General features: G+C 39.7%; 1 protein-coding gene across 1 annotated transcript in view; it reads right to left on the bottom strand.

Annotated features, from left to right (window-relative positions):
• Positions 1 to 24,550, bottom strand: part of MEI4 (meiotic double-stranded break formation protein 4) — a 252,788-nt gene that overhangs the window by 207,336 nt on the left and 20,902 nt on the right. Inside the window, exon 2 of the mRNA XM_005896959.2 lies at positions 5,139 to 5,383. Coding sequence (XP_005897021.2) covers positions 5,139 to 5,370 — 232 coding nt within the window. The 5' untranslated portion in view covers positions 5,371 to 5,383. The remainder of the gene's footprint in view (positions 1 to 5,138; positions 5,384 to 24,550) is intronic.

Here is a 24,550-nt window from a genome sequence, read left to right as displayed (position 1 = left end):
GTATAATAATGGCCTAAACCATCAGTTGCTCAGTAATGTCCAACTGTTTGCAACCCTATGGACTGAAGCCCTCCAGGTTGCTCTATCCATGGAAGTGACCACTGTTTACCTTTGAAAAATTCCTAATAACTTCACCCTAGAGTTGCTTTGGTTGCTCAGCAATGACAAGAAGGACTAAGGCTCTTCTTATCCTCCTGCTTCATCACCCTTACCATGCTGACATAATTTTTTCAGTATTGCCTCATGGCTGTAATGTGGGTACCACAGTTCGACCTATCTCATCTTCACGTGGCAGCACCCACACGGGCGGCAAGCAGTTGAGGTAAAAACATTTTAAAGTTTGTATCATTCATGGACTTCAATCTCTTTATACAAAGTGACAAATATTTATCAAAAGCTCCAAAGATTCTCTTTTAGTTTCCATCAGTCCTGTCCAACCTTAGGACCATACTGGCAAAACAAGTCTAAGCCTTTCACAGATGAATGCACTAGGCATGGGTGCGTGTCTGCCAAATCAAAACTGCAGTATTTTAGAAAGGAAGAAGGAACCAGGCTACTGTGTAGGCAACCAAACTGTCTGGCACACATCACCTAGAAGGCTTTGAGAAATGTGACACTGGATATCCATATTTCTTTGGTCCATCCCCCCTCTCTCCCTATCCCCTACCCTTCTACCATCATGGCATCTGGTCCCATGCCATGGGACTTTATTTTGGGGGGCTTTATTTTTGGGAGCTCCAAAATCATTGCAGATGGTGATTGCAGCCATGAAATTAAAAGACGTTTATTTGCTCCTTGGAAGAAAAGCTATGACCAACCTAGATAGCATATTAAAAAGCAGAGACATTACTTTGCCAACAAAGGTCCGTCTAGTCAAGGCTATGGTTTTTCCAGTGGTCATGTATGGATATGAGAGTTGGACTATAAAGAAAGCTGAGTGCCGAAGAATTGATGCTTTTGAACTGTGGTGTTGGAGAAGACTCTTGAGAGTCCCTTGGACTGCAAGGAGATCCAACCAGTCCATCCTAAAGGAAATCAGTCCTGAATATTCACTGGAAGGACTGATGCTGAAGCTGAAGCTCCAATACTTTGGATACCTGATGCGAACAACTGACTCACTAGAAAAGACCCTGATGCTGGGAGGGATTGGGGGCAGGAGGAGAAGGGGACAACAGAGGATGAGATGGTTGGATGGCATCACCAACTCGATGGACGTGAGTTTGAATAAACTCCGAAAGTTAGTGATGGACAGGGAGGCCTGGCGTGCTGCAGTCCATGGAGTTGCAAAGAGTCAGACACTACTGAGAGACTGAACTGAACCGAACTGATTCCCCCTCCCTCCCTATCTCCCTACCCTTCTTTCCTCCCTTCCATCCTTCTGTTCTTCCTTCCTTTAAGAACCTGTAGAAAAATAAATCTGAATAATGAAATAGACAAGTTCTTTAGATGCTGTATAAACCATATCATGCTCCTGATTTGTTTACCATGCCATTTCATCTCTGCCTTATTCAATTCTGGTTTTCTCGGTTGTTTCAGTGGATAGCTGATGCTGTAAATTAAGTTCCCCAGTCTCTTGGTCAGGAAGCACTCCATTCACCATTTATTGAGGGTCTGTGGTCCCTGAACACTGGCGAAAAGTTGCATGTATAAAGAAGCCCTAAAAACTCCAGACAGAAATATTTAACAACATAAATCACCTATATAATACTATGATTTTCAGGGCTGCCATTTTCTTAGAGCAAGGTATGTCAGTCTTTTCAATCATACATCTTTAAACACCAACTACGTTCCTCCTTTATCTTCCTATCACTCTAATAACCCCCCTTGTAGTTTTTTTTTCCTTTTTCCCCTTAATAGTAAATATTTATCTGAATCTATCCATTTATTCCTCACTTTTCAAGTTTAAGCTAACAGATGGAGAGACAGATTACTCCCAAACATCTGCACTGAAATGCTTTACCTGCAACTCCTGATGTGAGCAAAAGAGATTTTAACTACATGATATTTGAAAACTTCTCTCGCAGGCACTGTAAGGAAAAGAGTCCAGACTAAAAACAAGTTATCACTGAGGTCCACTCACGTCCCAGACAAATCACACACACACCACTGTCTTGGTGTTGTAAACATACCCTCAGTGGTAAACAACAGCTGGGCACTGTGGATGTTATAATATTCACAGTTCAGTATTAGTGGGAACTGCTACATATGTGCCATTACACCCATCACATGACTGTACAAAAAAGGTAAGATATATTGACTGTCTGTTATTCCTAGATATTCTCAAAGAGACCACTGCATAAAAACCAGAGGGACTAAAATGTGGCTGTAAATCTTGTAACAGTATTTTTGCTCAGACAATAATGAGACTTTAGTTACATACAGATATTCAGTTCAGTTCAGTCGCTCAGTCCTGTCTGACTCTTTGCAACCCCATGAACCGCAGCACGCCAGGCCTCCCTGTCCATCACCAACTCCCGGAGTCTACCCAAACCCATGTTCGTTGAGTCCGTGATGCCGTCCAACCATCTCATCCTGTCGTCCCCTTCTCCTCCTGCCCTCAGTCTTTCCCAGCATCAGGGTCTTTTCAAATGAGTCAGCTCTTCACATCAGGTGGCCAAAGTATTGGAGTTTCAGCTTCAACATCAGTCCTTCCAATGAACATCCAGGACTGATCTCCTTTAGGATGGACTGGTTGGATCTCCTTGCAGTCCAAGGAACTCTCAAGAGTCTTCTCCAACACCAGAGTTCAAAAGCATCAATTCTTCAGATATTAGTTGAGAGTTTTCCTGAAGTTAGCTGGTGCTCTGTTACCCACAGCAGGCACAGGTTCCCTACACCTACGCATCCTCCCATGGCAGCCATACTCTTTCCACGGCTCCTTTTCTCTATCCACTCTGGAATGTTGGAACCTGCAGCCTCCCCATCAAAGCTCCACCCACCCTATACCTCATCCACAGTGACAAGGTCACTATCACTTAGATACCAATGGATCCCTGCTGTCAGTCTATATTTCCAGGCTGCTTATCCCCTCTGAGTTTTAGGACCCTACTTCTTCCTTCTAGGTATATCTGCCTGGACTCAACCTTTTATCATATACCCTGATTTCTGTGGTCACTGTCTGGATTTAAAGCATTGCAGTCCATTCTAAAGGAGATCAGCCCTGGGTGTTCTTTGGAAGGAATGATTCTAAAGCTGAAACTCCAGTACTTTGGCTACCTCATGCGAAGAGGTGACTCACTGAAAAAGACTCTGATGCTGGGAGGGATTGGGGGCAGGAGGAGAAGGATGATAGAGGATGAGATGGCTGGATGGCATCACCAACTAGATGGACGTGAGTTTGAGTGAACTCTGGGAGTTGGTGATGGACAGGGAGGCCTGGCGTGTTGCGATTCATGGGTTCGCAAAGTCAGACAGGACTGAGCGACTGAACTGAACTGAATCAACTTAATGAATTAGAGACCTCAACTGCCCTCCACACTGCCCTCCACACTCCAGCTGCCTTAACCCACTTTAAACTCATTCACAGAAGTCTCAAGTGCTTATTCTGGAAACATTCGTTTTAGTTCTAATAATCACAGATCTAGCCCGACTCCTTACTCTTCATGTGGCCTTAGGTAAACCCTTTCAGAACCTGCCTCCTTGCTTCCCATCACGGCCTGCATCAAAGCATCCTCTATGCTCCACTTTATTTGACGAACATGGATGAAGCACCTGCTGAGTCAGGCTTTGGGGTGGGTACTGAGTAGAGGGTGCTGAGCAAATCGGAGACCCTCTACTCAGCAAAGCTGGACTCAAGTCAAGGAGATAAGGCAGGGACCACCTAAGCAAATAAGTATATAACCAACAAGGGGGTGTTTGGGTTAAAAAATAACTGTGGGGGGATGCATGTAAAGTGTTCACTGAGCAAGTATGGCTTAGAAAAAAGACCTCTACGAAGGGGAGAGGCAATCATATGTCAAACACCTGATCACAGCAGAGATTCACTGAAAGAAGAGCCCATAGCGGTCAGCGGGAAGCCCAAGGTGCCGAGAGCACACGCGCTATGCAGGGAAGCAGAGGTGACATCATGGCGACATCACCACCAGTGGGAATCTGGTGCAAGGCACAACGGGGAGTCAGGAAAAGGTTTTTGGCAAAGGAGTAAGATGACATGATTTACGTTTTCAACAAATCACCAAAATTAAGTTTTACTATCATAATATGAGGGTCATCCCTCTGAGTCAAGAAGGTAAAGGGATCCTGAGGAAGGAGCTGCCCATGTGCTCTGGTGTGTCCCAGGGGGTGCCCATTTTCCCTGCCATTCTCAGGTCATTCTTATAGCCCCCCTTTCACTCTCTCATGGGGTCTTAAGGGAACCACCCTGGCCAACTCACTGCAGGGATATTCTTAAGGCTGACACCCAGAGTCTTTCCAAACCTGCTCCCCATCAGATCTTCACCTCAGTGTCCTGGGCTCTGGAATACAAAACTGGCCTGCTGGACGGGACATAGATTATCCCTGCTGCCCTGGCTCTTGTTCCTACTTCTGACCACAGGCTCTGATCACCTCACCATCAGACAGACCCTTGAGGGCCCAGATCCAAGGAGCCTCTCCAAGAACCAGAAAAATGAATGGCTTCCTTTTCTGCACTTTCTCTATGGTAACATTCATCACAATTAGGTTCGTTATCTTAGGTCTGCTTTCTCTGCTAGAATGGTTGGTACTTCATGGTAAAGGCAGTAGCTTTCCTGTGTATTTCTGGGTCCTCGCCACCCACTGCACAGCTGGTCCAGAGCTGGGACTTGATACAGGACTGCTGGACAAATTATGCAATGTAAAAGCAACATATAATACAGAGTAAGATATAACGATGAACGAGATTTTAAAATTAATTTCTCCGGGAGGCTTAAAGCAGTATTGCCTTCATCTCTAGACAATTTTTAGTCTCTAACTTCAGCCTCATCCATTAGAAAGTGACAACAAGCTATTTTTTTTTTTTTTACTTTTAATAAATGACTAGAAGCAAACAATCTTTATAGTGCAAGAAGAAGTCTAATTTTAGGAAACCGAACAACTTGAGTGTTTTGGTAATGAGTTTCTAAGTAACTGTGAAGCTGACATAAAACAGATTGACACATCCCCAAGTTACATCCACTCACCACTCTTAAATGATCCTGAAAAAATCCTGCTCAGGAGAAGTTTCTGACGTAATTGTAGAACTTCAGCTTCCAAGGCTTCGACTTTTGATCTCCACCTTGATTCCTGCGCGGACACCATCCTAGCAAGATGCTCTGTATATTCTCTGCTGCTTTTGTCTGCTGGTTTGGAGCGGATAATTGCCAAGGCCAGGGCCAGCTTTGAAGTTCTCAGATACCATGCTTGATTATCCATCTTGTTTTTTGTCCTTGTCATGTAATTAAAAAAAATAAAAAAGTTACAGAAATTCCTTTTAACTTTTATAGTACATTTCATTTGCTCAAAATTGATTGCATGGAATAACACTAATTAATAATTTTACATTGGAAGCCATCTAACAGAACAATTTCTCAAGAAGTGAAGGCAGTGTAAAAAAAAATAAAACAGAAGAAAAATGCAAACACATGCACATTAAGTGTATTAAGATTCAAAGCAGTAGATCCAGATAACCTGACAAATCCTTGGACTGCAGAAAAACAAAGATTAATTCATTTAGTGGTTTCTAACCAGAGACACACATAGGAATCTCTGGGGGAGCTTTACACACACACACACACACACACACACACACACATAAATGCCTGGTCCCATCCCTCCAAAATTCTGATTCAGCAAATCTTGGATAGGACTGAGGCTTTTATATATTATAAAGAGTTCGCTGAGTAATCAGAACCACTAACTTAAATCGTTCATTTAAATTTACACACTTCTCTCCTCTAAGCCATCCTAAGTCCTGAAGTCCATGCTTCCCAAGCCTGCATTCCTTTACCTCCTGTTTGTGTCTCTAACCAGGCCCCTCCAATCCATATTAAGAACAATCTTGCAAATATTTGCACCATTTAAGCTGTGACTCTGACTTGAATCTGCCCCTCCAAAGATTTCCAACTGCCACCGTGAGCTCACTTTTCCAAACCAGCACTGGACCACAGTCTGACCGTCAAGAGGACAACAGGACACTGCATTCAGCGGCTCAGTGCCATCACCCTTCTGAAGTACAGACGCCTGTGGACCTCCACCACGACTGACTTTCAGGGCTTTAAACATAAAATGTGTGACATTAATATATTTAATCAGTGGTTGAAAAGGACAATGGTCCAGAAAATTCAGGACTTTAACTGCCACATCTACCTACTAACACAACGCTGAATTCCACATCTCAGACTTTGTTCCCATCAGTTTCTCAAGGCTATTCCTCCACTACAGTTGGATCTCAATCATACAAATAGATGTACACAGTCCCAGGCCACTCACATTCACATCTCTGCTCCTGAATTTTCCCAAATTATGATGCTCCAACTCTTAGAGCTGCCAAGGCCCTGTGTACACCTTTCAAAGAACAGTGTATATACCCTCATATCCAGTCTTACCAGATGTATGCCCTCCTCTACAATGATTACCTATCTGATATCCTACAAATTTTCACTGACAAAATACAATCTAACAGGCAACATAATGATGTTTTATTATAATCAGAGATGAACACAAGAATGTATGTGTATATATATATATATATATGTATATATAAAATATAATGTATATTATAGGAATATTTATAGTATCTAAAATTGGGCAATCAAATAGTTAAGTAAATAATGGTATATTGTACAAATAATTACATATCCATTCAGTACTGGAAGAAATATTTTATTATTAGCAAATGGTGTTAACAATGTACTGAGCGGAAAAAAGAGTGAGTTCACGAAATTATACATATAATAGGTTGCTCTTAATTATGTGTAAAATTGGGAATACAAAAATTAAACAGGACTCCTCTCTACTGGGAGAATTATTACTGATTTTTCCATATTTCTCTAAATTTTCCTGATTTTCTACACTGAATACATATCAAATTTTAATCAGAAAAACATTTCAAAGAGCAAAGTACAGCTGCCATTTTCCCAACCTTTCACAGCTGTGGAATGCACCATGGGTTAGCTGCTATTAAGATGGACAAACTAATGAGAGCTGTGGCCCCACTGACTTTAGCCTGGCATCAACCATCGCACTCGGCTGGCACGTCCTCCATCCGCTGTGCTGGCCATGGCGAGCAAGAGACACGCCTCTCAGCGCTTCTGAAAGGCGCCCTGGGCAGAGCGCACACAGGCGTGGACGCCGCTCCCTAAGGAAGGCTGACACTTACAGGCAACAGTACTGATCACAGGAATAATAATAATAAGTGACCTGTGTAAAGTGTTTCTGTTAGAAAAGAATCTGACATTCAACTATGAGTCATGGGAATCCGGATAATAAAAACACAGCAAACTCCTGTCATTTTGTGAAGATATTTAATTAATTGATTTGAGCAAGCTCAAGCTGATTACTTAGATGTTCTGATTGTTAAGTTATCTGATGAGATGTTAAGGGGCTTCCCTGGTGGCTCAGATGGTAAAGGATCTGCCTGCAATGCAAGAGACCCGGGTTCAATCCCTGGGTTGGGAAGATCCCCTGGAGAAGGGAATGGTTACCCGCTCCAGTATTCTTGCCTGGAGAATTCCATGGACAGAGGAGCCTTGCCGGTTACAGTAAATGGAGTCGCAAAGAGTCAGACACGACTGAACACCTAACACTTTCACTTTCATGTGATGTTAACAGTCTTAAAACCATGCTGAGTATCAGTCACCAAAAAACGATCAAATTATAAAGTTGTCCTGGATCATATGTATACCACGGTCATTCTTCTAAACATTAATCAGAATGAAATGTACCACAAATAAGCAGAATACAGTTCCCAATAGGTATCTTTGGTACAGACTTCCATGGTAGGAATCACATTCAAAACGCACAGACTACAACCTATATTCAAACAGAGAAGGCTTTTATTAATAAACCCCTTCCTATGTCTTTAATTTTTTATATGTGTATATTATAAACACATGCTTCTTTATTTTAGAATAGCATTCCTATCCTCAAAGTGCTATTTGCAAGGTGAAGGTAATTCTATTTCCCTTAAAATTTCATGGAGAAAAAGATAAGCTTCCTAGATATACCCTCTGTTTGTTTAACTGAGAAAAGAATTAGTAGTAACTTTCAGAAAGTCTTTTGTACATTCATTTTACATGCAAATAATTATAGTAAATAATTAAAATGAACATTTAATGTTCCCCAAGAAGGTATTTAATGTCACTGAATTCTTAATAGCTTAAAATACAAAATTTTAACAGTCTTTTTAGAATAGCACATTTGATCAAATTGGCTTTCTTTTCTTGCATTTGGGAACAGTCCTTACCATAGCAAAGTTCCCCACAGGGTTACAGAAAAATCCTCTGACTTCTATTCTCTTTCAAGCACGCGTGCAGCAGCAGCTACTCAATCAACAGTATTCTGGCAGCTTTTATCCACCCTGTATCTGCTGCCCCCATTTCCCTACTGAACTTCAATCTGTTATCAACTAACCAATTCTCCGTACTGTCTGAGCTGTTTTGAATTATAATCCTGAATTCTGAAGTTGCTTCACCTCCAAGATCACTGATGAAAATTCTATGAAGCCAAGAGCCCCAGGTCACTCATATATAAGAACAACTAGAGAACAATTCAGGAAAATATTTTCCTAATATGTACACAACATCTTCAAAATATTTATTCCCCTTTAGCTCAGCAATGCAAGTTCTAAAATTTTATCTTGAAGAAATGACCAGAACTACTGTACAACAAAACTTTATGCCCCTGGATGATCGTACAGGATTACTCATAACTACCCAAAAGACAAAACAAAACTTGTCAGCAGCCTGAATATACACACAATAGAAACACACTAATGAAACTATCACATATTATAAAATTTAACTGAAAATGTTGAGAAAATTTAAAAGTATGGGAAACTATTCCCCACATGCTAACTACAAATGCAAATGTTACCTCCTATATGCAAAACCACAAGGGAATAATACCTCACACCTGTCAGAGTTCCTATCATCAAAAAGAGCACAAACAACAAATGTTGGCTGATGGGTGAGAAAAAAAGGCAACCCTTGTACACTGTTGGTGGTACTGTAAATTTGTACAGCCACTGTAGAAGAGTATGAAAAAAAAAAGCTAAAAACAGAACTACCATGTGACCCAGCAGTTCTACTCCCAGGTATATAGCCAAGAACATGAACAGTAATTTGAAAAGGCATCATTATTATAATACCCAAGATATATGCAAAGCATCCTACTTGTCCATCAAGAGATGAACGCATAAAGAAGATGTGGGGTGGGGGTGTGTGTGTATAGATAAATAACATGGACTATTACTCAGCCATAAAAAAGAAAGAAATTTGCTGTTTGCGGCAACATGGATGCACTTGGAGGGCACTGTGCGAAGTGAAGTGAGTCAAATAAAGACCACTGCTGCATGACATTACTCATATGCAGAATCTAGAAAATACAACAAAGCAGTGAATCTAACAGAAAGGATGCAAGCTCACAGGTAGAACAAACGAGCGTGGTACACACCACTGGGGAGGAGAGACAGTATAGGGGGAGGCACAAAATACTGGATATAAGATCGGCTCAGGATGTACTGTACAACACGGGGACTGTACTCAACGTTGTGTAGTAACTGTAAATGGAATGTAACCTTTAACAATTGTATAAAAATAAGTATATTTTTTAAAAGTTAAAAAAAGAGTAAATGCAATAAAATCAGGGAAAGAAGAACGAAATCACACACATTAAACATGCTCAAAAATGTATAACTCTCCAAGTGTTTTCAGAATTGAGGAAACACGGCCAAAAGATGAAAATTCTGCCACCTAGGTTTTCTAGTCTCCCCTCCTAACCAGCCTTGACCAAATTCTACTAATGAAATCAAGTCCCCCTGCAACCGTTCCCTTACTGAGTTTTTACTAATCTCTATCCAAATCTTTATTCCCTTTCTGGTGCACCCTGGCCTCAATCCTATACTAACTGAACAATAACTAACCAGAGTCAGAGAACAAATAGTGTTATTGTCAATAACATTGTTAATATATTCAAATTCCCTAGTAGGTATGATCATTAACGTACAAACTCAGGTTGTTTCTCCTAACAGGCCTCTAAGCCATGGACCACTTGGCCAGATAACCACAAACCAGAAACATCCTGACCTCTGAAACTATTATTAAGGATTAAGAAATGTCACAAATCATTTCTCCAAAGAAGACATACAGATAGATAATAAACACATGAAAAGATACTCAACATCACTCACTATCAGAGAAATGCAAATCAAAACCATAATGAGGTACCATCTCACAACAGTCAGAATGGCTGCTATCAAAAAGTCTACAAACAATAAATGCTGGAGAGGGTGTGGAGAAAAGGGAACCCTCTTACACTGTTGGTGGGAATGCAAACTGGTAGAGCCACCATGAAGAACAGTGTGGATATTCCTTAAAAAACTGGAAATAGAACTGCCTTATGACCCAGCAATCCCATTGCTAGGCGTACACACTGAGGAAACCAGAACTGAAAGAGACATGTGTACCCCAATGTTTACTGAAGCACTGTTTACAATAGCCAGGACATGGAAGCAACCTAGATGTCCATCAGCAGACGAATGGATAAGGAAGTTGTGGTACATGCACACAACAGAATATTACTCAGCTATTAAAAAGAATGTGTTTGAATCAGTTCTCATGAGGTGGATGAAACTGGAGCCTATTATACAGAGTGAAGTAAGTCATAAAAAGAAATACCAATACAGTATATTATCACATATATACGGAATTTAGAAAGATGGTAATGATGATCCTATATGCAAGGCAGCAAAAGAGACACAGATGTAAAGAACAGACTTTTGGACTCTGTGGGAGAAGGCGAGGGTGGGATGATTTGAGAGAAGAGCACTGAAACATGTATATTACCATACGTGAAATAGATGACTGGTGCAAGTTTGATGCATGAAGCAGGGCACTCAAAGCCAGTTCTCTGGGGCAACACAGAAAGATGGAGTGGGGAGGGATGTAGGAGGGCGTTCAGGATAGGGCATGCATGTGTGCCCATGGCTGATCCATGTCAGTGTGTGGCAGGGGCCACCACAGTGTTGTGAAGTTACAGTCCTCCAATTAAAATAAATGAATTTTAAAAAGTAAAATAAAATTAAAGAAAAACTAAAAAGGAAAGAAAAGAAATAGCATAAGATGATGATCAGTCCCAGCACCTTTGTTCTTCCCCTTTAAAAAGTCCCTAACTCAAAGACCAGGGCTTCCCTGGTAGCTCACCAGTAAAGAATCTGCCTGCCAATGCAGGAGATGTGGATTGGGACAATCCCCTGGAGAAAGAAAAGGCAAGCCATTCCAGTTTTCTGGCCTTGGAAGCCCCATGGACATAGGAGCCTGGTGGGCTACAGTCCATGGGGCCACAAAGAGTTGGATACAACTTAGCGACGAAAAAACAACAACTCAAAGACCAAACTAGAAGGGATCTGACGCTTGCCTCCCACTCCCTTGCCTGGCGCCCCGCAGTAAACGCTGTGCTTCCTTCACAACCTGGGGTCAGTAGACTGGGTTTGCTGCACATCAGCTGAACGGACTCAAATTTTGTTTGGCAGCATTTAGCCTGTGGACCTCAGATCCTTCCATGTCCACAAGCAGATGCATGTCCCCTCAGTAGATGCGTTTTGTGTTCCTTCTAATTCAAAACACACAGTGGATTTGGAAGCAGGGGGCAGGGTAAGCCTTCCAGTAAGACTAGGCAGCAGGATACTTGCCACTGTATTCCCAGTGCTACAACCTGTACCTGGCTCACAGTAGGCCCTCTACTGAGTACTTGATGGGGTGAACAAGTGACTGAATATACCAGTGCAGGTCAGACGGTCACAGAGAGCTGCCTGGCCAGCAGCTCAGGAAGACTGTCAATTACATACTAGGGAGAACAGCACTGGAGGGAGAATGGTTCAGGAGGGGAACTCAGTTAACCTGAAGGTCACATCTGTCTCTCTTCACTTTATGAGGCATCTTTCTCAACTGTACCCAGTGAGTCTACTCCCTCTAAACTTATCTCATTCAACAGTATACCCTTAAGCTTTCACCAGTATAATTCTTGAGTAAAGAAAATACAAGATAAAACCTAGTTTATACACAGGATTAGGTCACAGGTATCTCATGTGAACCCTTCCCTTCCCAAAAACTGAAGAACATTGAATGAATGCTCCCCAAATGACTGAGCTGAATACAGTAAGCCAAGATCTGGATGCTGGAAGAAGATCCCAAGGACCAGAATGCAACATATATTTATCAACTATCAGTCTGGGGACAGCTGAGCTATGGCCATGCCAGAACAGTAAATCATTACAAGACTTTTTCAACAGGTTCAGCAAAGTTTGGACAATGTTTAACATGCAATTTTTATATCAGATCCAGCTGGCAAATTCCCTAATTATTGTTATAGTTTCAGTACATATTGTACTGTGAAGTGTTCTGCAGATTAACATCACATGAAATTTTACACAGAAGAATCAGGAGTTACTCAAGATCTCCAATCTCTTCACTTTAATTATTAATGGGGCCTTTGAAAGCCTTCTCAGCAGAGTCTGTGTAAAACAAGAGACTTGAAAAGATAATAGAATACTTACTTTTTTTTTCTGTTTCATTCCCATTATAACAGGCCAACTATCTGTAATTTTCCTGCTGTTGAAGAAACATAGACTTAAATTGTCTACAAAGTTTATTACCATGGTTTTCTTTTCATGTAACCACCCAACTCTCAACTTTTGATTCCTCAATGCCTCTTTTTTGGCATAGGGAAGATTCCCTCTGAATTCTGGTAAGGACTACTGCATACAGGGAAAGTACAAAACACATTTTGTAAGTCAGTAAAAAGTACACTGATTCAGAAATGCAGAGCTATGTACATTGTGCACAGTCAGTAATCATCTTCCATTATGTGAATCCAGAGAAGGAAAGGGGGCCTGATACCTACTATTAACACATATTTAGAAAATAAATTAGAAGAATTATAAGTTTTTCCTAGTTAAACTATTTCAAACACTTTATAAAGACACAATCCTTATTACAAAACAATCATATTGTTCTGTTAGAAAATCTGATGATCTACATAATTCAAGTTCACAAACTGCACAAATTTGGAATCTTTGTCAGGCTGTATTCTGGAAATGGAAAAAAGTCACATGTCATAAAATGAGGAAGACTGTAGGATGGAGCCAGTAACCAAAGCAAACACCAGAAGAGAGAACTGAGAGAGATTCAAGCAGTGTTAGGAGAGTGGAGCTTCTGGGACCAGATGAACCAGGGCCTGAGCTTCAAGGAAAACAGAAGACTAAACTTGGGAGATGGTGGGCACGGAGTCCTCTGGAAAAGGCCCTAACCAGAGAAGCCCCCTTTTGTAAACGTTAGGAAACAAGATGTGTTTTCTAACTGCTATCATGTCCCACCATCTTAAACTTCTCTACTGAGTGCACTTGAGATAAGAATTCAAGGAAGCAGGAGCAGTTGCACAGAAACACCTTCTTTAAGGATCATTTTCAACACTGAAGAAGTGCCCTAATTCCCATCTGTCTCACTCACAGAAGTCTCACCAAGGAGACCACTGCAGATTTCAGAGCGCATCTGATAAGGTTTCATGGCCTCTCACAGGGCCTCATTCACAGTCTTTTCCTTACCAGGTAGAAAGTTCTTTTACTTTCTACTTAAATTTGCATTTAAAAGAGATTAGAGGTCTACTTTTTTACTAGCCTGGAATAGCTTATAAAAGAGGAGGACCATTTCACAGATATTAAGCATTTTGATTCTAGACATCCTCTAGCAGGTGATGTTCTTTGCGCTTTTATCCCCTTTAAATTCAGCCCCTCAAATGGATGTAACGTTGTTCTGCGTTTTCCAAGACTCCTTTAAGTGTGTTATCATTTTTCATAATTTTAAAAAAATAAAGAGTAAAAAAAAAAAAAAAAAAGATGGGATTTTAATCTCAAAAAAAGAACAATAACAACAAAAAAAACCTCAGCACCTCAACTTGCTGCAGCAACAAACACAGAGTCAATGTGGCCCGTGCCGTAGGGCCCCTAACCAACCAAGGAATACGAGAAGCAGCAGCAGGCCAGTCCAACGATCAGCATGCTACCCTCTAGGAGAACAAAAGACAGAAGCAGGCACATGCCTCTGGGCACCAGGTGAGGGATGCAGCAAGAACTGGTCCCAAGCTTTCCTTCCACCACTGTATCCAAGACTGCCTTTACCCAGGTAGCAGGAACCATTCCAGGTCAAAAGTGTCAGCAATCCTGTGACCTAACAATTATGTCGTCTGATCTTCCCAGGCAACTACACCAAACTTTCTAAACTCCCTGTTCGTTTTGCTCATCAGAACCTGCCTTCATTCTTAAAATTTAGACCTGACCAATCTGAGATCCACCAACCCAAAGTCGTGATAGCTAAGACTTGGCCTCAAGGTGACAACAAGACCAGGTCTGAACCTCAGTGCCCATGAGAAGTATAGGCAGAATGGCAGTGTATCTTTTTTATTTTTTTTAAGTAATATCATTTGTATTATGAATTTCAAGAATCTTTTTTATCATGCTATGCTGAAGCCAATAAAAGGTCTTCTATCGAAAGTAATATCAATCTACTTCTATCAATAGAAGCTAGACTTATTAATGGCTTCATCAGGGTTCAATTTTACTCTGGGGTAATCAAGTACAGTCATCTGTTTAAAATGATAGGAAATTCTCAAAGGTAGCTCAAGCTATAAAATAAATTTAGATCTTTAACTCATGATTTCTGTATCTAAATCTATTTGTCCTTTCAATTACGGCAAGAAAACTGTAAGATTTGGGTTTTACTCCCTTAAGGAAGATCATTAATTTACACATATATTTGGCAACTTATCTCAAAGTAAAACTTCTACTTAGATGCTCCACCTTAGTTATTTAATTTGTATCTGAAGAGCTAAATTTAAAATATGAAGGTTAAAGCAACTTACTGTTTTCAAACAAATCTAGATTGAAAGTAACTGAAAATGCAAACAGTAAACAAAAGAAATCTGGGATGGGTAAGTTAATGCAGACAAACTTCATGACAAGAAAATATTACCAGAGAGGTAGAGGAATACTTCATAATGATTTTAAAAGGTCAATTCATCATGAAGATTAACAATCCTAAATCTGCAGCAAACAAAAGCAGTAACCAAACTTCCAAATATATGAAGCAAAAATTATAAGAAGGATAGGCAAATCCACAATCATTTGCAAAGATTTTAACACACTTATTTCAGTAACTGACATGATAACTAGACCTTGAATAAAATGATGATTATATAAAAGACTGAAAAACTACTACCAACCATCTTGAACTCACTGGCATTTATAGAACATCATGACTTATAAATGCAGATGTATGCATATTCTTTTCAAGTTCTCATGGGACATTCGACAAGACAAATCATATGCTGAGATAAAATAATTCTCATTAGATTTTGTAACTATAAGAAAAATAATTAGAAATGTTCTAGAAAATCACCTTTGTTGGATAAATAATATATTTCTAAATAAAATAGGGGTCAAAGAAAAATTATAAATGTTATTAGACTACTTTGAAATCGTATTTCAAACTGAATGATAATGAAACACAACATATCAAAGTTTGAAGAAGGAAGCTAAAATAGCTTGTAAAGGAAATTCTATTTTAAATGCTTATTTTTATAAAAGAAAAAGAGTTTAAATTCAGTGACCAATTTTCCCACCTTAGAAAATTAGAAAAATAATAGCAAGTTAAAACCAGAGGAAGTAGAAGGAAGGACATCATAAATATATAATCAGAATGCAGTTAAACAGAAAACAAACAATTAAAAATTTAAGAAGCAAAATTTAGTCTTAAATATTAATAAAATTGATAATAGTCCAGAAAGAATTATCAAGAAAAGAGAAATAACACCAGTCATACTATGATCAGGAATAACAGAAGCGATTTCACTACAGTGTATCCTTCAGCTAGTAAGAAATAAGGCAAAATTATGAATGATTTATTTTAATATTTGAGAACTTATGATGATATATTTCTTGAAAAAAATATACTGACCAACACTGACAAAAGACAAAGAACTCTGGCTAGCCCTACATCTCACACACGCACTCATACAAAATTTCATTCCCATGTGGTTTCACCATATGACTTCCCTGGTGGCTCAGACGGTTAAGCGTCTGTCTACAATGTGGGAGACCCAGGTTCGATCCCTGGGTCGGGAAGATCCCCTGGAGAAGGAAATGGCAATCCACTCCAGTACTATTGCCTGGAAAATCCCATGGACAGAGGAGCTTGGTAGGCTACAGTTCATGGGGTCGCAAAGAGTCAGACACGACTGAGAGACTTTACTTACTTACTTATGGTTTCACTAGTAGGTTCTATTTAACAATGAAAGAAGAAATTGTACCAAGTTTATACAAAGGCTTTCAAAAACTAATGGAGGGAGCATAAAACAAACTTTATAAACTCCTTTTGTGAAAAACAGAAGAAAGAGAAAATACCACACCTTGTTTTATAATTTGATATATATATTGGAATAACACTGATACTAAAATTACAAAAATATTATAGGGGAAAAAGAAACACTGCAAAACAATACATGTAATAAAAACAGATTCAAAAATCCTTTGCACAATATTAGTACATCAAAACACATCATTTTATAAAAAGAGGAATCATTATCACCAAGGAAAGTTTTCCAAGATTGCTTTAACATTCAAAATTAAACTCATACAGAGTGAAGCAAATCAGAAAGAGAAAAATATATTGTATGTTATCACATATATATGCAATTTAGAAAAATGTAACTGATGAACCTATTTGCAGGGCAGGAACAGAGATGCAGACATAGAGAACGGACTTGTGCACAAGGCAGGGGAAGGAGACTTTGGGAATAATTGAGATAGTAGCATTGACATGTAAACACTGCCACCTGTAAAACAGACAGCTAGTGAGAAGCTGCTATGCAACACAGGAAGCTGCTTTGTAATGGCAGAGGGATGGGACGGTAGGGTGGGAGGGAGGCTCAAAAGGGAGGGGAATGTATGTATACTTATAGCTGGTTCATGCTGTTGTAGAGCAGAAATTAACACAACATTGTAAAACAATTATCCTTCAACTTAAAAAGTAAAAAAAAATTAAGTTAAAAGATCACATAACTCAACATATTAGCAAAATAAATTATTTTAAAAACAAAATATAATCATTTTAATAGTTTTATAAGAAATGTTTAAAAAATTCAAACTGGTTCATAATTGAAAAAAAATTCATAAATGCAAACAACAAAAGAATACAAGTGAATTTATTCACTGTGATAAAGTTATACAAAAATCCACAGGAAACATTATACTTAATGATGAAACACTGAATGCCTTATCATTAAGACTGGAAATATAACTAGGGTATACATTCTCCTCAATTCTATTAAATACTTTACTGGATATAACAGGAAGTGAAAGTCACTCAGCTGTGTCCAACTCTTTTGCAACCCCATGTACTATACAGTCCATGGAATTCTCCAGGCCAGAATATTGGAGTCGGTATAGTCTTTACCTTCTCCAGGGGATCTTCCCAACCCAGGGATCAAACCCAGGTCTCCCGCATTGTAGGCAGATTCTTTCCCAGCTGAGCCACAAGGGAAGCCCAAGAATACTGGAGTGGGTAATCTATCCCTTCTCCAGGGGACCTTTCCAACCCAGGAATCCAACCAGGGTCTCCTGCATTGCAGGCAGATTCTTTACCAACTGAGCTATCAGGGAAGCCCAACAGGAAGTGAAATACAGAAATGAAAAGATATGTAGATTGGAAATACAGAAGTAAAACTGTGTGTGTGTGTGCTCAGTCACTTCAGTCCTGTCCGACTCTTAGCAACCCCATGGACTGTAGCCCGCCAAGCTCCTCTGTCCATGGGATTCTCCAGGCAAGAATACTGGAGTGGGTTGCCATGCCCTCCCTCCAGGGGATCTTCCCAAACCAGAGACTGAACCAGTGTCTCCTGCATCTCCTGCATCACAAGCGGATTATTTACCGCTGAGCCACTAGGGAAGCCCAGTAAAAGTCTACTCATTACTATACAGCACAAATGTCTAAAGGAAACCCCTAGGACTCTGAGAACAATTGATAGAATTTATCAATCAATTTAGCTAGGTCTCAGGACACAAGGTCAATATGCAAAAATCAATTAAAGTTTTAGAATAATGATGATGATGAATAAATTTAACAGCAGATATATGAAAGACCTCCACCTTGAAAAGTATAAAACATTCAGTTCAGTAAAACTGAAGACCTAAATAAATCAAGATATACAATGTCCATGGACTAGAAGACTTAATATTATTAAGATCTTGAAAGTGAAAGTGAAAGTGAAGTTGCTCAGTTGTGTCAGACTCTCTGCGACCCCATGGACTACAGCCTACCAGGCTCCTCTGTCCATGGGATTTTCCAGGCAATAGTACTGGAGTGGATTGCCATTTCCTTCTCCAATTCTCCTAAAACTGACCCAATTAAACAATCCTGAATCAAAATTCTGATCAACTTCACTGTATAACTTGATAAATTAATTTGAAATTTTATACTGAAACTTAAAAAAACTAGAATAGCAAACATAATCTTGAAAAAGAATAAAGTTCACTTGTGGCTCAGCTGGTAAAGAATCTGCCTGCAATGCAGGAGATTTGGGTTCTATCCCTGGGTTGGGAAGAGCCCCTGGAGAAGGGAAAGGCTACCCACTCCAGTAATCTGGCCTGGAGAATTCCATACACAGTCCATGGGTTCACAAAGAGTTGGACAGGACTGAGCCACTTTCACTTTCACATTAAACAAATTAAACTGCTTAGCTACAACACAATATACAGCCAAAGCAATCAAGACCATGTGGTATTAGAATAATGATATACAAATATATCAATGGAACACAACAGTGAGTTAAAACTTGATCCAAACTTTTAGACTCAATTCATTTTTGACCAAGAAACCATGGCAACTGGGAAAGTAGAATCTTGTCAACACACAATCCTAGAACAGTTCATTAAATATATGGGAAATGAACATTTCCATCTATTCAGATCTTACAGAATAATCACATCTAATTGAATCACAGACCTAAACATAAAAACAAAAACTAGAAGGAAACAGAATGAATTAGGGAGTGAGAAAGATTATTGATATTGGTCATAAAAAGTATTGATCATTAAAGAAACACTGATAATATAGACATCATCAAAATTAAATCTGCTACTCATCAAAAAACATCATTAAGAAAATAAAGAGAAAAACTACAAACTGGAAAGAAATATTCACTATATATTTACCTGACAAAGGACTTGGATACAACTCTATGAAGAACAGATAAAAATCATTAAGGAAAAAATAACTACTAAAAATGGCCAAAAGCTATAAACATATGTCATAAAAGAAGCTATAAAAATAGTCAAGATATGAAAGGTTACTCAAAGTTATTAGAGAAACACAAACTAAATCACAATGAGACACCACTTCACATCCACAAGAGCTAAAATTAAGAAGTGTATGAATAAGTGAAACTCTCACACATGGCTGGCAGAAATGTAAAATGGCCTGACCATTTTTGGAAAAAGTTTCACAGTTTCTCAAAAAATTGAATGTATAATCTTTCTATAACCCAGGAAATCCACTCTTATTTACCTAAGAGATAATATAAAGATATGTGACAAAAGAAGTGTAAAAGAATATTCATAGCCACTTTATTTGTAACAGCCCAAAACTAGAAATAGCCCATGTGTCATCAGTTAACAGGATGGAATAAACAAATTCTGGCATATCCACACAATGAAATACTACTGAGCAAGGGATGAAGCACAGATGCACTCAACACCATGGACGAATCTCAAAACACTATACTATGTGAATAATAGAAATACACACAGAAGTACACAAACTCTAAGCTTCCATTTAAATGAAGTTCTAAAACAAAGCATTGAAAAATATGATTAATGTTTTCTCTATGAGATGGAGGAGATTACCTGGAAAGAAGAATGAAGGGATCTTCCAGGGTGACAGTAACATTCTGTATTTCATGGGGCTGATATACCAGAGAAGGCAATGGCACCCCACTCCAGTACTCTTGCCTAGAAAATCCCATGGACGGAGGAGCCTGGTAGGCTGCAGTCTATGGGGTCGCTGAGGGTCGGACATGACTGAGCAACTTCACTTTCACTTTTCACTTTTATGCACTGGAGAAGGAAAGGGCAACCCATTCCAGTGTTCTTGCCTGGAGAATCCCAGGGACAGGGGAGCCTGGTGGGCTGCCGTCTATGAGGTCGCACAGAGTCGGACACAACTGAACTGACTTAGCAGCAGATATACATGGGTGTGTTAAGTCATCAGAGCCACTAATGATATACTTCATGTTTTCCATTTCCTTGTATTTAAATTTCATTCTATCAAATAGGGGGTTTATAGCAAAACTAGAGCTGAAATGACCAGATTTACACTCCACCTTAAACAAGTAGACAGAAAAACATATAAACAATAAATAAATACATAAAAGTTTCCAAACACTGGACAGAAAGCATGTAGGGTTCTAATTTCCTAGAACAGAAAACAGAACAGAAACAAGGTGAACCTTGCTAGGCACCAGCTTCTTGCCTGAAGGCAGTTTCCAGGCCACAATGCAAGAAGGGGAAGCCAAACAGAGCCTGAATATCTCAGAAAGCTGAGCAGACTGAGGTCAGATTCAGAAGCCAGGGATACAGGAATTGTCAGGGCAGAGTCCCAGAAAGAAGGGACTGGCACGGAAGGACGGCTCTGGAAATCTGCAGGAGTCCCTCAAAATGTTAGCTACTTATTTGTGCATGTATGAGAGCAAACTGGGGCTCTTCCCAGGTGGCTCGCTGGTAAAGAACCTGCCTGCCAATGCAGGTTCCATCCCTGGGTCGGGAAGATCCCCTGGAGTAGGAAACAGAATCCACTCCAGTATTCTTGCCTGGAAGATTCCATGGACAGAGCAGACTGCAGTCCATGGGGTCGCAAAGAGTCGGGTACAAATGCGGGATTGAACACACATGCACACACAAAAGCAAACTATCTCAAGTCCAGTGGTTCCAATGATTTTCCATTAAGAACGTAACAAAGGCAAATCCTTCAAAAGAAGCACATGAGAAGAGATTCAGTTCAATTCAGTCGCTTAGTGGTGTCCGACTCTCTGTGATCCCATGAACCTCAGCACGCCAGGCCTCCCTGTCCATCACCAACTTCTGAAGTCTACCCAAACCCAAGTCCATTGAGTCGGTGATGCCATCCAATCATCTCTTCCTCTGTCATTCCCTTCTCTTGCCCACAATCTTTCCTGGCATCAGGGTCTTTTCAAATGAGTCAGCTCTTCCCATTAGGTGGCCAAAGGATTGGAGTTTCAGCTTCAACATCAGGCCTTCCAATGAACATTCAGGACTGATTTCCTTTAGGATGGACTAGTTGGATCTCCTTGCAGTTCAAGGGACTCTCAAGAGTCTTCTCCAACACCACAGTTCAAAAGCATCAATTCTTCGATGCTCAGCTTTCTTTATAGTCCAACTCTCACATCCATACCTGACCACTGGAAAAACCACAGCCTTCACTAGATGGACCTTTGTTGACAAAGTTATGTCTCTGCTTTTCAATATGCTGTCTAGGTTGGTCATAGCTTTCCTTCCAAGGAGAAAGCATCTTTTAATTTCATGGCTGCAGTCACTATCTGCAGTGATTTTGGAGCCTGAAAAAACATAGCCAGCCACTGTTGCCACTGTTTCCCCATCTATTTGCCATGAAGTGATGGGACCAGATCCCATGATCTTAGTTTTCTGAATGTTGGGCTTTAAGCCAACTTTTTCACTCTCCTCTTTCACTTTCATCAAGAGGTTCTTTAGTTCTTCACTTTCTGCCATAAGGATGGTGTCATCTGCATATCTGAGATTATTGATAATTCTCCCAGCAATCTTGATTCCAGCTTGTGCTTCCTCCAAGCCAGCGTTTCTCATGATGTACTCTGCATAAAATTTAAATAAGCAGGGTGACAATATACAGCCTTGATGTACTCCTTTTCCTATTTGGAACCAGTCTGTTGTTCCGTGTCCAGTTCTAACTGTTGCTTCCTGACCTGCATACGATTAGACAAAAAATAATTAACCACCTGTAGCACTCCACTTTGACCATGTGTAGCCATCACTGTGGGCAAAACATCTGAGAAAGGAAGGCCAAGAAGAGGCAATAAATAAAAAACAACCCATGCAAATGCTAAGAACACAAAGTCCAAAAAATTACAGAACTGGTGTTTCCTTCTCCTTTATCCTGTGTTTCAGAAGTTCTTACAGTTGAAGCTGCCATGGAATCACCTGGAATGCTTGTAAAACACAAACTCCCTAGACTCCAACCCTGGCATTTCTGATTTAATAAGTGTGGAGTTGGCCTGATAATCTATTTCTTACATGTTCCCAGGTAATAGTGATGCTGCTGGTGTGAGGACTACACTTGCAGCATGATTACATACTCCATCCCTGGAATAATACCACATTTAAAAGTCTGTAGATACTAAGCCATGATCTATTCCAAAACTGTTAGGATTTTCAGCCCCAAAACAAGAATAAAACAACAATAAAAAGTACTCATATTTTAGTTAGCTTCATAGTTTATCTCACAATAACCTTGAAAATATTTCTACCTTCCACTCCTCTCTACCATGTTTTTCTTTTTAACAGATTAGGAATCTGGAATTCAGAGATATTTTTAAGAACCCATCCTTAATCTACAGACCATCTGATACCAAAGCATGTGCTCCTCTCCATATGTCATGCTGTTACCCTCTCGAATCCCCAAGTGCCATGCCTCTTATGGGGGCTTTGGCGGTTGACACTCACCCACCTTGAGGCTGCACCTAATACTTCACTTTATGAAAAAGTCCAAATTCCACTTTGCACTGGAACAATACATATTTGACTAAACTATTGAGAATGGCAGGAGAGATTCTGTCACATCTCACAAAATCACAACTTCATAAAAACTTACTTTAGGTAGATCTTTACTGCTCCTATCCCAAGAACTGATATTAGCCAACATAATAAGTGCTTCCTACGTGTCTCACGTGTGTGTGTGCGTACTCAGTCGCTCACTTGTGTCTGACTCCTTGTGACCTCAAGCACTGTAGCTCGCCAGGCTCCTCTGCCCATGGAATTTTCCAAGCAAGAATACTGGAATGAATTGGCATTTCCTCCTCCAGGGGATCTTTATGACCCAGGGGTCAAATTCACATCTCTGGCATCTCCTGCATTGGCAGGCATTCTTTAACCACTGTATGTGTTTCTTAGCAACTTTTAAATATACACTACAGTAATTTTAACCATAGTCACCCATGTTGTATATTATATCCCAATCAACTGTTACATTAATATAAACCTCAGAATACTTCTCATAGCATTTTCTAGGGTAAGTGGATTAAAGTAATGCAAAAGTCTTAAGCATAAACACAAACAATCTGCCATTCTATAGACAATTAACTTCATATTTTTATTTACAAAGACTAAGCATGTGGTCAGGGTTCTGTGTTGTATATGGAAACTTGGTGACAGCAGTTCAGTACCACAAACATACCGTGAGTGTATACAACACTCAAGGCCAAAACTGTATTAGAAGCTGACCAAAGATGAATTATATGTATTGTTTTTTAAAAGCTCATAATGTTTATTCTTTTTGTGGGGGTGGTGTCCAGAAAAGAGAGAAAAACATAAATCAGTCTGATAGAGACTTAATCAGAGTACAAAAAAATGATACCCACGGGATCATCATAACCTTTAGGCTCCCCACCCGAAAGTCCTAAGAAAGAGAATGCCTGCAGTACTGAAGCCAACATCCCATTACATTGTTGCTTTATGACAAAGCATGCCAAGGTCATTTGGAAATCCTATTGAGGGCGTCACTGGGGTAGTGGTAGTCACAGTGGTAGTTTAAATTTTATTAGTAACGTAAGTCATCATAACAATTGTAATCATTGCAGAACAAACTGAAGCTATACCTTATGACTGGTGATGACTTTTTAAAAAGGAGATAAAACAAGTAACTGAGACATGACAGATAAATTCAAACACATCTAGAGATAAACTAATGGTTTTTATGAGGATCTCTCCTTACAAGACCATACACTTGTGAACGGTTCCAAGAAAGACAAGATTTCAGGAATTTTGGATACTAACCATTAAATCAACGCAGATCAAATTTATCAGAAAAAGATGATGACAAGTAAGTATAAAAGCTTGAGAAGGCAACAAGAACAATCATTAAGAATGAAACACATCAAGTTCACTCCACTGACATTATATCCAAAGCCTCTTCTTTCATTACAGCTACCAATGGCCCACCTGAATTACTTACAGTTACTATGAGCTTTCTGTACAGAAAAGAATATGCACATGTATGAGTGAACACTTTACTATAAACAA

Source organism: Bos mutus, chromosome 9 (assembly GCF_027580195.1).
Source record: "Bos mutus isolate GX-2022 chromosome 9, NWIPB_WYAK_1.1, whole genome shotgun sequence".
In the NCBI taxonomy this organism is placed as follows: Eukaryota; Metazoa; Chordata; class Mammalia; order Artiodactyla; family Bovidae; genus Bos; species Bos mutus.
This window is presented reverse-complemented; position numbering and strand designations above follow the sequence as displayed.